Genomic DNA, 13,835 nt, shown 5'->3' with positions numbered 1-13,835 from the left:
GTACTAAAATATTGTGTTTAAAACACAAATTTCCAACTGAGAGAGTTGGGTTCGAATTCTGGCTGTCATTTTATTCATGTAGACATATAACAAGTTTTAAATCTCTTAAACATCAATTTCCTCACTTGCAAAACTGGTGTAATCATAATAATACCTACCTCAAATGGGTTGGTGTGATCCTGAAATGAGATGTGAATAAAAAGGTCTCAGCATAGAGACTAATGAAAAAAAAAATCACTCAATGATTGTTAACTGGTAACATGATTAACTCTGCATCTAGGGTCATGGTCAAGAGCTCTTTCCTTTCTATCTGACTTTTTACTGTGACTCATTTTCATTGTGATGAAAACAGCTCCTCGACTCTTTAATATGTTGGGTGCTACTCCAAGCACTGCCATGACCTGGATGGGTCGCTGTGGGCAAGTCAGTTAACTCCTCCCTCCCACCCCCGCTGGGCCTGAGGAAATTGGGCTCCCTCTCCAAGGATTCCTCAAACTCTGAAAGTCTGAAATTTTGAGACATTGATTTCTTGTTTTTTGAAACTTTTTCTATAGGAATAAAGTTTACAAAAAGGAGTTCATCTGTTTCATGGAAATCAAGTTAGCAATCTTCAGTCTGAAAATAAAAATTGATTGACAGAAATATCTTCTAAGTGAAGGAATATAATTACTGAGACTCTTGACACACACGGTAGTAAGCAAATTGAGGGAAAAAAATTAAGCAGTGGAGATTGTTCAAAGCAAAGAAGGTAAGTGACCCCCTGAAGAGACTGCAAAGGAAAGAAGGCAAGAAGTTCTTGTCAAGAGAAGCATTCTTCTCTAGGCTTGGAGATAAACTGGTCCAGGAGATCCTGAGGCTAGGGGAGTCAAGCCCAACTAACTATGAATGAGTTTTGATACTGAATTCAGATCTGGGATAATTTAAAGGTAAACTCGTAATTATGATCTATTCATTTTCTTGGGATTAGAAAAGGCCAATAAAAGAGGATGGTAATAGATTTCATCCGCCATGTCAACTCTGATCATAGTGATAATGATTATCTACAAAGAAGCTTAAGAATAGGGCTTCCGGGCTTCCCTGGTGGCGCAGTGGTTGAGAGTCCGCCTGCTGATGCAGGGGACACGGGTCTGTGCCCCGGTCCGGGAAGATCCCACGTGCCGCGGAGCGGCTGGGCCCGTGAGCCATGGCCGCTGAGCCTGCATGTCTGGAGCCTGTGCTCCGCAACGGGAGAGGCCAGAACAGTGAGAGGACCGCGTACTGCAAAAAAAAAAAAAAAAAAAAAAAGAAGAAGCTTAAGAATAAAGAGCAAATTATGAATTAGCAAAGTCTGCACTGGACAGGAAAATGTAGAGTAGGGACACTCAATGTATTTGTCAGCCTATGCTATGAGAAATTTAAGAATGAAGAAGAAAGTTGCCTTATTTAACTCACCTGGATATAACTGTAAACTCTCCATACCCTTACTTTAAAATATAAAATTTCAAATATGATGAAATTTAAGAATTTAAAGCAGTTTAGGGACTTCCCTGGTAGTCCAGTGGTTAAAACTTCGCCTTCCAATGCAGGGGGTGTGGGTTTGATCCCTGGTTGGGGAGCTAAGATCCTACATGCCTCATGACCAAAAAGCCAAAACTTAAAACAAAAGCAGTATTGTAACAAATTCAATAAAGACTTTAAACAATGGTCCACATCAAAAAAACTTTAAAAAAAGAATTTAAAGCAGTTTAAGCAAACATCAAAAAGTATTAAAGCAAATAGCACAAAAAAAGCAAGTAAACTCCACAGAGAATTACAAATATTTAGGAGACGTTTCTTTGAAATTCAACCCAAAATTTATCTCACTAAGATTCTACGCATCTTAGAGTTTGTTTGCTGACAGCTCCTCCTAAAATAGGATTTGCTTTCATGTTTGTTAAACATTTTAGCATACCTAGTTTATTAAGGATACTTTAATTGTTTCGAAGCAAAGCCCAGAGAAAAATCCAGAGGTGCTTGGAAATAAAATACAATCTTGATTCTCAAATTGGAGTTTAAAAATTATCTCAGTTTCTATTTCTTCCACTGGGGATGAGTAAAAACATTAACCTTATACAGATTCAAAGTCTTTTCACTTATTCCAAAGATAAGGTACAAGATTAAAATACATTTAGAAGTTTAGGAGGTCTTTAAAATATATATGCAAGAGGAAAGTACTAAGCTAGAAGTCATAGAAACTAAGTTCCAGTTCTCATCCTACTGTGGGGGATTAGGCTCTTGGCCTCTCTGGACCTGTTTTTAACTCTGAGACAAAAGAGCTAAAGTAGAAGACCTTAAGAACCCAAACAGCATGGTTACAACTGAGATAACTATTAACAAACCATTATCTTCAGAGATGCCTATTAATTTAGCCCCACTATGGAATGTTGCTACCACCTGGTAGAAGTATGCCTAAATTGTAGGGTGAGTTTTAAGAGGTGACTGGGGGACTAAAATCCACATGAGAACCCAGCATTGCAGTAGTAATTGACCTTCCTCAAAAACATTATATGCTCATCATGCTCTAAGCACTCTACCATGAGCTCCTCAAGTACCTGAGCTTGATACTTTCATGCAGTTTAATTCGGGGAAAGAAACCAGACCAGGGAGATGGGGAATTTACTGAGTATATTGTAAGTGTTGAATAACATTAATAAACAAATATATTCTCAGAAGGATAATGTAATTGAGAACAGGTAAGTTACAAACTCACATTCACAGTACCATTTTAAACAAATCATACTGTTTAATTCTTAAAAAGAGGCATCAAGACATAATGAAAGAACAGTCTCAAAGAGTGGGCATCATAGTTTCAAAAGAAAAAAGTGGTAATGTTATCACATGGCATAGGATTGAATCCTGCCTATTTTCATCTGTGTGGTCTTGTGACCCTCAACTGATCTCACATAAGCCGTTCATTCATCTGTGAGATGCACCTAAATATGTCAACATTGTATATTTGTGGGAGGATCATATGATATACAACCCATATGAAAACCATTATGTAAGAACTATTCAAATAGGACAGATTATCATTTTGATTTTTAAATTCCCATTTGTCTCTGAAGAAATACCTCCAACTGTAATATTCTGATACCAGTTTATTAGAAATGCATGGTAATGTATATTATTATTGTTCCCAGCTAACTATATGTTTTCATTAAATACAAGCTAACTATATGTTTTAATTAAAATGCCAACTAAATTGGACATAGTTTTAAAAAGACTTTCATTTTTCAGGGCTTCCCTGGTGGCACAGTGGTTGAGAGTCCGCCTGCCAATGCAGAGGACACGGGTTCATGCCCCGGTCCGGGAAGATCCCACATGCCGCAGAGCGGCTGGGCCCGTGAGCCATGGCCGCTGAGCCTGTGCGTCCGGAGCCTGTGCTCCGCAACGGGAGAGGCCACAACAGTGAGAAGCCCGTGTACCGCAAAAAAAAAAAGAAGAAAAAAACCCTTTCATTTTCAGAAAATCTTGGCAGAGTGATTTTTGTTAAACAATTACCTTTGCTATCACTGTCAATTTTTTATTATTATGAGATTAATATTATTAGGAACACTAATTACTTATGAATAACGTGAACATTATACTTCTGGAAAACATTAGAGTATATTAGACTCTTTGGAATTACTAGATAAGACTTAAACTCAAAATGAGCCATTAGGAAATTATGTGTTGATTAACAAATAAAATGAAAATTCCTTAACCATTGATATAGTGAAAATTGCAGCAAAAATTTTAAATAACAACCTGTTGACTGGAATGAAATTCAGGTTTACACACAAAAATCTGATGAGCCTGTTCATCACTATTACAATCAACTTCAGATTATTTTTCAAGAAAATTCTGGTCTTCCTTCAGATGTTAATTCCACTTGGGCAGCTTTAACTCTATGTTTATTTATGGGCTGAACTGGGACCTTTCTCTTCTAGTAAAAAGGACCAGGATGGAATGAGAAACTATGTCCACCCCAGATTTAGTTAATCGGGCAAACCAGCTCTCTCATACACTAGATGAGTCACCTAAGAGAAAGACCACCATAATTTTTAACCTTCAACTCTAGTAAATGAAGCCAAACCCTCCTAGTTTCTGTTATTGTAAAGAGCCAGGACATTGGAAAAAATATTGTTATAAATCTAAGTACTTTCAGCTCTCTAACAAATCTTTCCAGCATCCTCCCAGTTCTCCATGATGAGGCTCCAAGGAACTACAGGGGCTCTTCTCAACCCTCCCTCTTAATTGGCTTGGAGAAACATTTCTCCAGATTGGAGATGAATCTCTTCCAGTCCTAAATGACACCAGAGCCACATTCTTGGTGCTCAACTCTGCTATTATAAAACAGCCCCTGCCTTGGAGTCCTAAAACAGTTCAAATAGTGGGGATCTCTAATGAACCTCAAGAGGTTCCTGTCTCTGAACCTATCCCTTATTGTTTAAGTCCTTTGTGAGATACACACCCTCTTTTCCTTAGTTCCTCCACCCCACCCGTTTATTAGGCTGAGAGTTCTTAGAGAAGGATCATGCTTGAATTTCTTTCTCCCAAAAGGGGGAAATAATCCTAGAATTTGACAGTAGTCATCAAACTAACCAACCAGGTAAATTAAATGACACTTTGACATCTGAGGTACACAAGAAGATGGCAGAAGAGTAAGACACGGAGATCACCTTCCTCCCCACAGATACACCAGAAATACAGCTACACATGGAACAACTCCTACAGAACACCTACTGAACGCTGGCAGAAGACCTCAGACCTCCCAAAAGGCAGGAAACTCCCCACGTACCTGGGTAGGGCAAAGCAGAGAGATTCTCGCACAGAGGATCGGTGCCAACCGGCACTCACCAGCCGGAGAGGCTTGTCTGCTCGCCCGCCAGGGTGGGCGGTGCTGAGAGCTGAGGCTCGGGCTTCAGTCGGAGCGCAGGGAGAGGACTGGGGCTGGCGGCGTGAACACAGCCTGAAGGGGCTAATGCGCCACAGCTAGCCGGGAGGGAGTCCGGGAAAAAGTCTGGAGCTGCCGAAGAGGCAAGGGACTTTTTCTTCCCTCTTGGTTTCCTGGTGCGCGAGGAGAGGGGATTCAGAGCGCTGCTTAAAGGAGCTCCAGAGACGGGCGCGAGCCACGGCTGAAAGCGCGGACCCCAGAGACGGGCGTGGGACGCTGAGGCTGCGGCCGCCGCCACGACGCCTGTGTGCGAGCGCAGGTCACTGTCCACGCCCCCCTTCCGGGGAGTCTGTGCAGCCTGTCACTGCCAGGGTCCCGGGATCCAGGGACGGCTTCCCTGGGAGAACGCACGGCGCGCCTCGGGCTGGTGCAACGTCACGCTGGCCTCTACTGCTGCAGGCTCGCCCCGCACTCCGTGCCCCTCCCTCTCCCCTGGCCTGAGTGAGCCAGAGTCCCCAAAGCGGCTGCTGCTTTAACCCTGTCCTGTCTGACCGAAGAACAGACACCCTCCGGCGACCTACACGGAGAGGTGGGGCCAAATCCAAAGCTGAGACCCGGGAGCTGTGAGAACAAAGAAGAGAAAGGGAAATCTCTCCCAGCAGCCTCAGAAGCAGCAGATTAAAGCTCCACAATCAACTTGATGTACCCTGCATCTGTGGAATACATGAATAGACAACGAATCATCCCAAATTGAGGAGCCAGGAGTCAGTGCTGTGCCTCTGAGGTGGGAGAGCCAACTTCAGGACACTGGTCCACAAGAGACCTCCCAGCTCCACATAACATCAAACGGCGAAAATCTTCTAGAGATCTCCATCTCAACACCAGCACCCAGCTTCACTCAACGATCAGCAAGCTACAGTGCTGGACACCCTATGCCAAACAACTAGCAAGACAGGAACACAACACCACCCATTAGCAGAGAGGCTGCCTAAAATCATAAAAAGTCCACAGACACCCCAAAACACACCACCAGACGTGGACCTGCCCACCAGAAAGAAAGATCCAGCCTCATCCACCAGAACACAGGCACTAGTCCCCTCCACCAGGAAGCCTACACAACTCACTGAACCAACCTTAGCCACTGGGGACAGACACCAAAAACAATGGGAACTACGAACCTGCAGCCTGCAAAAAGGAGACCCCAAACACAGTAAGATAAGCAAAATGAGAAGACAGAAAAACACACAGCAGGAGAAGGAGCAAGATAAAAACCCACCAGACCTAACAAATGAAGAGGAAATAGGCAGTCTACCTGAAAAAGAATTCAGAATAATGATAGTAAAGATGATCCAAAATCTTGGAAATAGAATAGAGAAAATGCAAGAAACATTTAACAAGGACCTAGAAGAACTAAAGATGAATCAAGCAACGATTCAAAACACAATAAATGAAATGAAAAATACTCTAGATGGGATCAATAGCAGAATAACTGAGGCAGAAAAACGGATAAGTGACGTGGAAGATAAAATAGTGGAAATAACTACTGCAGATCAGAAGAAAGAAAAAAGAATGAAAAGAACTGAGGACAGTCTCAGAGACCTCTGGGACAACATTAAACGCACCAACATTCGAATTATAGGGGTTCCAGAAGAAGAGAAAAAGAAAGGGACTGAGAAAATATTTGAAGAGATTATAGTTGAAAACTTCCCTAATATGGGAAAGGAAATAGTTAATCAAGTCCAGGAGGCACAGGGAGTCCCATACAGGATAAATCCAAGGAGAAATACACCAAGACACATATTAATCAAACTGTCAAAAATTAAATACAAAGAAAAAATATTAAAAGCAGCAAGGGAAAAGCAACAAATAACACACAAGGGAATCCCCATCAGGTTAACAGCTGATCTTTCAGCAGAAACTCTGCAAGCCAGAAGGGAGTGGCAAGACATATTTAAAGTGATGGAGAAAAACCTGCAACCAAGATTACTCTACCCAGCAAGGATCTCATTCAGATTTGATGGAGAAATTAAAACCTTTACAGACAAGCAAAAGCTGAGAGAGTTCAGCACCACCAAACCAGCTTTACAACAAATGCTAAAGGAACTTCTCTAGGCAAGAAACACAACAGAAGGAAAAGACCTACAATAACGAACCCAAAACAATTAAGAAAATGGGAATAGGAACATACATATCGATAATTACCTTAAATGTAAATGGACTAAATGCTCCCACCAAAAGACACAGATTGGCTGAATGGATACAAAAACAAGACCCATATATATGCTGTCTACAAGAGACCCACTTCAGACCTAGAGACACATACAGACTGAAAGTAAGGGGATGGAAAAAGATATTCCATGCAAATGGAAACGAAAAGAAAGCTGGAGTAGCAATTCTCATATCAGACAAAATAGACTTTAAAATAAAGACTACTAGAAGAGACAAAGAAGGACACTACATAATGATCAAGGGATCGACCCAAGAAGAAGACATAACAATTGTAAATATTTATGCACCCAACATAGGAGCACCTCAATACATAAGGCAAATACTAACAGCCATAAAAGGGGAAATCGACAGTAACACATTCATAGTAGGGGACTTTAACATCCCACTTTCACCAATGGACAGATCATCCAAAATGAAAATAAATAAGGAAACACAAGCTTTAAATGATACATTAAACAAGATGGACTTAATGGATATTTATAGGACATTCCATCCAAAAACAACAGAATACACATTTTTCTCAAGTGCTCATGGAACATTCTCCAGGATAGATCAAATCTTGGGTCACAAATCAAGCCTTGGTAAATTTAAGAAAATTGAAATTGTATCAAGTATCTTTTCTGACCACAATGCTATGAGACTAGATATCAATTACAGGAAAAGATCTGTAAAAAATACAGACACATGGAGGCTAAACAATACACTACTTAATAGTGAAGTGATCACTGAAGAAATCAAAGAGGAAATTAAAAAATACCTAGAAACAAATGACAATGGAGACACGACGAGCCAAAACCTATGGGATGCAGCAAAAGCAGTTCTAAGAGGGAAGTTTATAGCAATACAATCCCACCTTAAGAAACAGGCAACATCTCGAAAAAACAACCTAACCTTGTACCTAAAGCAATTAGAGAAAGAAGAACAAAAACACCCCAAAGTTAGCAGAAGGAAAGAAATCATAAAAATCAGATCAGAAATAAATGAAAAAGAAATGAAAGAAATGATAGCAAATCAATAAAACTAAAAGCTGGTTCTTTGAGAAGATAAACAAAATTGATAAACCATTAGCCAGACTCATCAAGAAAAAACGGGTGAAGGGTCAAATCAATAGAATTAGAAATGAAAAAGGAGAAGTAACAACTGACACTGCAGAAATACAAAAGATCATGAGAGATTACTACAAGTAATTCTATGCCAATAAAATGGACAACCTGGAAGAAATGGACAAATTCTTAGAAATGCACAACCTGCCAAGACTGAATCAGGAAGAAATAGAAAATATGAACAGACCAATCACAAGCACTGAAATTGAAACTGTGATAAAAAATCTTCCAACAAACAAAAGCCCAGGACCAGATATTGGCATATAATTTGCTTTTTTTTTTTTTTTTTTTTTGCGGTACGCGGGCCTCTCACTGCTGTGGCCTCTCCCGTTGTGGAGCACAGGCTCCGGACGCGCAGGCTCAGCGGCCATGGCTCACGGGCCCAGCTGCTCCGCGGCATATGGGATCTTCCCAGACTGGGACACGAACCCACGTCCCCTGCATCAGCAGGTGGACTCTCAACTACTGCGCCACCAGGGAAGCCCTGAAGTTCAGGTTCTTTATGTCTCAGCGGAGAAAGAATTCAGTGAGAGGCAAAGTGATAGGTAAGAAGTGGATTTACTTAGAGAACTATACACTCCATAGACAGAGTGTGGGCCGTCTCAGAAGGCGAGAGGACCCAAATATGGGGTCGCTAGTTTTTATGGGCTGGGTAACGTTTTTTTCTTTCTTTTTTTTTTTTTGGCCTTGGCATGCAGGATCTTAGTTCCCTGACCAGCGATCAAACCCATGCCCCCTGCAGTGGAGGCATGGAATCCTAATCACTGGACCACCAGGGAGTTCCTTGGCTGAGTAATTTCATAGGCTAATGAGTGGGAGGATTTTTCTAACTGTTTTGGGGAAGGGGCAGGGACTTCCAGGAACTGGGCCACCGCCCACTTTTTGGCCTTTCACGGTTGGCCTCAGAACTGTCACGGTGCCTGTGGGCATGTCATTTAGATGCTAATGTATTACAATGAGCATATAATGAGGCTCAAGGTCCACTGGAAGTCAAATCTCTAAATCCGTTCCCAATATTATCTCACTAGGGATTAATTTCAGGTGGTCTACTGGCGCAGCCAAAGGCACCAGGTGTCATCCCAGAGTGGAAGAGAGGTAGGACAGGAAAGCTGCACTGGGTGCATGTGAGGGAGGTAAATCCAAGTCCGGGGTGTAAAGGTAGCCCAGAGACCCAGGTAGAGAAGGGTGGAACACTTCAGCAAGGTGGCAGGGGCAACACAAGGCAGATGCTATTGACAAAATTCACATTTGCTCATGTCTGATCCTGGACTCATGGATGCTTTACTAAAGTTGGAAGATCTTTTAAAAATCTACATTTGCTTCTTTGGGGTGGTTGTTACTTCCTACCTAGAATTAAAACCATTCACCACACTTTTGACTTCAGCCTTGAATTTTGTACCTAATTACCCATGTAACAAAAACATCAAAAACAATTCAAGCTTCCCTTGGAACCAAAGAATACAGAATCATATTCTGCCATAACTAGTATGTTCCTTTATCAACAGTAGCAGCTACTTTCTTCCTTGTGAATCATTTTTTATTACCAAAAAACAAAACAAAACAAAAAAACCAAAAAACTTCCCTTCCACGTACCTTTTTTAGCATTTAGTCTTTACTTTCTAGAGGCAAATAGTGAATTGAGGATTCACAAGAGACTAGTTCCAGGAAAAAAAAAATACACACACACATGTATACACACTTTTTACTTTGAGACTATCTCAGGATACACACACACACACACGCACACACACTCACACACACTTACTTTTAAGAGACAATTAATTGATTACTGGGTTCCTAAAAGACCACAGTACTTTGGAGAGAAGCAGTATACATTAAAATCTATTTCCCATGAAAATGTGTTCCTTCTCCTTCCATGTAATGAGAACGTGTTGCTTGACAACAATCTTTTAACATATGGATTCTAACACAGGGTATTTGCGTTTTGGCTAAATCGTTCAACATCTCCCACCTTGGGAGATGTTGGGAAGCTCTATTTCTAAAGAACCTCTTACATTTAGGAGCAGTGTCTACAGAGCAAAATGTTTCATAATGTCTTCTCACCACTAGAGGGACCTATTCCTTTTCCATGATTCTCCCTTTGGCAGACGTTTAAGAATTTAACTGAGATTTTTATTTCCAAAGACGAAGCCTCAAAACCTATGTCGAATGAAAAAAAAAAAAGAAAAGAAAAAAACACAACCTAAAAGTGGAGAATTATGTTTTATTCAGTGGACTTACCGAGGACTTAAGCCTGAGATACAGCCTCTCAGATAGCTCAGAGGGACTGTTCTGAAGAGGTAAGAGAGAGCCATGATATATTGGAGTTTTTGCAAAAAAACAAAACAAAAACAAAAAAACATAGTCAAACATCAAAAGAGTACTGGTGATTAAAGAAATAGACATCTCAAGTTAATGAATTTAGCACCTTTCTATGTATGAGAAAATGCAAGAGTCTGGGCTTACTGAAATCATTCCTTTGATCTGCACCTTAATTGTCTGGGGCCAGTGTGTGACCTTGGGCCACTATGTAACTTCTCTGTGCTTCCTCTTAGTCGTTTGTAAAATGGGTTAGATAATAATGACTATTCAAGATTTCCGCTATTATTGTTCTACATAGTGATCCACCCCAAAACCAATGACCAAGGAATTCCATTACGGTATCGGTCTGTAAGACTGAATACAATTTAATCGCTCATCAAAAAGCACAGACTGGGCTTCCCTGGTGGCACAGTGGTTGAGAGTCCGCCTGCCAATGCAGGCGACACGGGTTCGTGCCCCGGTCCGGGAAGATCCCACATGCTGCAGAGCGGCTGGGCCCGTGAGCCATGGCTGCTGAGCCTGCGTGTCCGGAGCCTGTGCTCCACAACGGGAGAGGCCACAGCAGTGAAAGGCCTGCGTACCACAAAAAAAAAAAAAAAAAAAAAAAAAAAAAAAAAAAAAAAGCACAGACTAAAGAATTAGGATATATCCAAACACCGGAAGTGAAAAGATGAATGAAGGCTTAAGAAGGAAATAGAAAGATTTCTAGAATATTGTTGGGGTGGAGCAGTACCTCTGGCAACGCTACCTTTGTACACTAAACATAAGTGATTTATAAAGAAAATGTACAGTTATACTGCTGATCCGGGGCCCCAGATTCAGCTGTTGGCTGGAACAAACAGTAAATGGGGCTGGGGCGTCGGCAGCATTCAGTTTTCTCAGGCTGACACTTTCACTGAAACTAGAGTCACTTTAGGGATGCAGCCTTGAGCTGCTAAAAACGCTATTAGTGTCAACTGTTTTTTCAAGTCTTATAGGCCACCTAGTTGAGAGGAGGGCTCAGAGGAGCCCAGCTAGACTTTAGTCAAAGAGAAAGTCTTTGCTAGAGGGAAACAGCACCGTAAAACACGTGGGGCTGCTTGAATTCTCCACCATGAGCATATAATTTTTCAAAAAGTTTTTTTAATTTAAATAAAAGTACGAGGTCAGTGGACTTGGAAGTAATCAACAAAGGAGAGAGGTGACCTTCGGGATAACCCCTGAGTGGTGGCAGCAACACTGAAAGATGGCAAAGCAGGGTTTAGAAGGAGCGGGATCCGGATACCTACCCAGGCACCTGGAGGCGGAACTGCGGCGGGCGGGGGGGGGTTGTCTGGAGCGCGCAGGCGCAGAGACGCGCGATGACCTGAGCAGGGCGGAGCCGCTTGCACCTCCCTAGTGGCGCCACGAGGGGGCAGCCTTGGTGGCCGATGTGCGCGGGCACCTCTGGAGCCTAGCCTGCGCTTCGGGGAGCAGCGCGGAGCCCGGTTGGAACCGGCAGCGTCTCCCACTTCCTGGAGTAAAACTCAAGTTACGGCTGGCAAAAAGAAACGTTAAAATATCCCTGAAAAAGGATAAATGTGTATCGTGGTTCCACTGGGGCTCGAACCCAGGACCTTCTGCGTGTAAAGCAGACGTGATAACCGCTACACTATGGAACCTCCCGCTGCAAGTTTTTGCCAGGACACAGTAAAGACTTTTTATTCACACAAAGACTTTTTCCTCCTGATGTGTAATGAGGTTGAAAGTTGATGCCTGGCGATCGCTCGCGAGAAGAAACTTTCAAACAGATTTCAGACTTTCAAGCGCAATGCCCATTCACGCTTCTCCTTGGCGACGCGGGCTCCCCAGTTTGTCCGAGAAAGAAAGCGTGGCCCGACGTGCCGGCGACCGTCCCCCAGACAGACCCCACTCCTGCCTTGATGTAAGCAACGCGGAAGATCCTTGGTCGCCGGGCTCTGTGGCGCAATGGATAGCGCATTGGACTTCTAGATTAGATGGAGGCATTCAAAGGTTGTGGGTTCGAGTCCCACCAGAGTCGCTTTTGTTTTGATAAGGAAAGAGCTAGGAGGAAGACAAATACATTACCTACGATTTCCGATGAGACTCGACCACTTTGAAAAGGAGCCCATTCCAGTTCCCTGTGGTGTCCTCAGACGCGACTGTTAGGAATCCTGCTACTTGAGTCTTCATCGCTTTCGTGTGGCTCCAGTTTCTGGTGACTGGACATGAGGAAATCACAGGATGTGATGAAAGTTACCGAGTTTCCCATCCCCCCATCCCCGTATTCTTTTACATACGGCATAAAAATTTTAAATTGTTGTGCAACTTTTCGTAGCTCAGTATTCTCAGGTTATGTAAAAATAAGCTCAAACCTAGCGGATACCAGAATGGCCGAGTGGTTAAGGCGTTGGACTTAAGATCCAATGGATTTATATCCTCGTGGGTTCGAACCCCACTTCTGGTACAAGTGAGCTTGCTTTTCTGAACATAACATAAGTCATTTTTTCCGAATTCCTGAGGATTTAACGATTGTGAGCTGTTCATTTCGCAGTCTGAGGCGTCCAGCCTGAGTGGTTAAGTGGCAGTGACCTTTTAATCTGAAAGTTTATAGCAGACGTAGAAAGTGTAGCAATAGCTTCAGAACCGATGGTTTGGAAGGTAAAAAGTAAACGTCTGCGTGAAACTATACAAAGTATACTTTGTAGGGGAGGGGGCGAGAGGTACATTGCGCAGTAAAAACGTTCACTTTTTGAAACAGCGATTATCTAAGATCATGCTATGTGCCAAATACCGTTCTAAACGCTGAGGTTGTGGGAATGCAAAGATTTAAAAGAAAAGAAAGTAAACCAAACAGAAAATAACACTAAGAAAAGAAAAAAAAAATTGAAGGTCCTTAACCGACAAGGTTTTTGTCCAGAAGCACTTACAGGACAGAGGGAAGAGGTGGTTCATAAACAAGCAAATAAATAGGAGGATTTCAGATGGCGGTAAGCTCTTATAAAGAATTAAGTGGGGTGGCACGATAGAGTGGCATAGAACTTTTTCAGGACAAACTTCTTCCATTTGATTATGGAAATCATTCACCTTGACAGGAATGTTCTCCCCTCTACCAAACAAAAACTTCCAAGGACCAGTTCTGACCCCTCCTCCTCCACGAAAAGCCTTCCCTGACCCCTGGCCCTCAGTCAACTGTCCATTCATTCATTCAGCAGTTTTTGAGAGCTTGCTTGGATAACAGTGGAGATGTACAGAGAGGTCCTGTCCTCACAGCAGAAACATTCTAGGAGGAAAGACAGACCATTAAA

The 13,835-nt window shown here is 42.3% G+C and overlaps 1 protein-coding gene across 1 annotated transcript in view; it reads right to left on the bottom strand.

Annotated features, from left to right (window-relative positions):
* The window catches only part of LOC307055509 (olfactory receptor 5AN6-like), a gene marked incomplete at both ends in the record, with an annotated part of 38,970 nt that extends 25,896 nt beyond the window's left edge, over positions 1 to 13,074 (bottom strand). The window contains 5 exons of the mRNA XM_079707745.1: positions 10,468 to 10,518; positions 11,817 to 12,041; positions 12,350 to 12,515; positions 12,620 to 12,749; positions 12,903 to 13,074. Of these exons, the coding sequence (XP_079563871.1) occupies positions 10,468 to 10,518; positions 11,817 to 12,041; positions 12,350 to 12,515; positions 12,620 to 12,749; positions 12,903 to 13,074 (744 nt within the window). The remainder of the gene's footprint in view (positions 1 to 10,467; positions 10,519 to 11,816; positions 12,042 to 12,349; positions 12,516 to 12,619; positions 12,750 to 12,902) is intronic.
* Positions 13,075 to 13,835: the final 761 nt, after the last annotated feature.

Source organism: Hyperoodon ampullatus (genome assembly GCF_949752795.1).
Source record: "Hyperoodon ampullatus genome assembly, chromosome: 7".
NCBI classification, from domain to species: domain Eukaryota; kingdom Metazoa; phylum Chordata; class Mammalia; order Artiodactyla; family Ziphiidae; genus Hyperoodon; species Hyperoodon ampullatus.
Note: the sequence above shows the minus strand (reverse complement) of the source record. Positions and strands in the feature narration are given on the sequence as shown.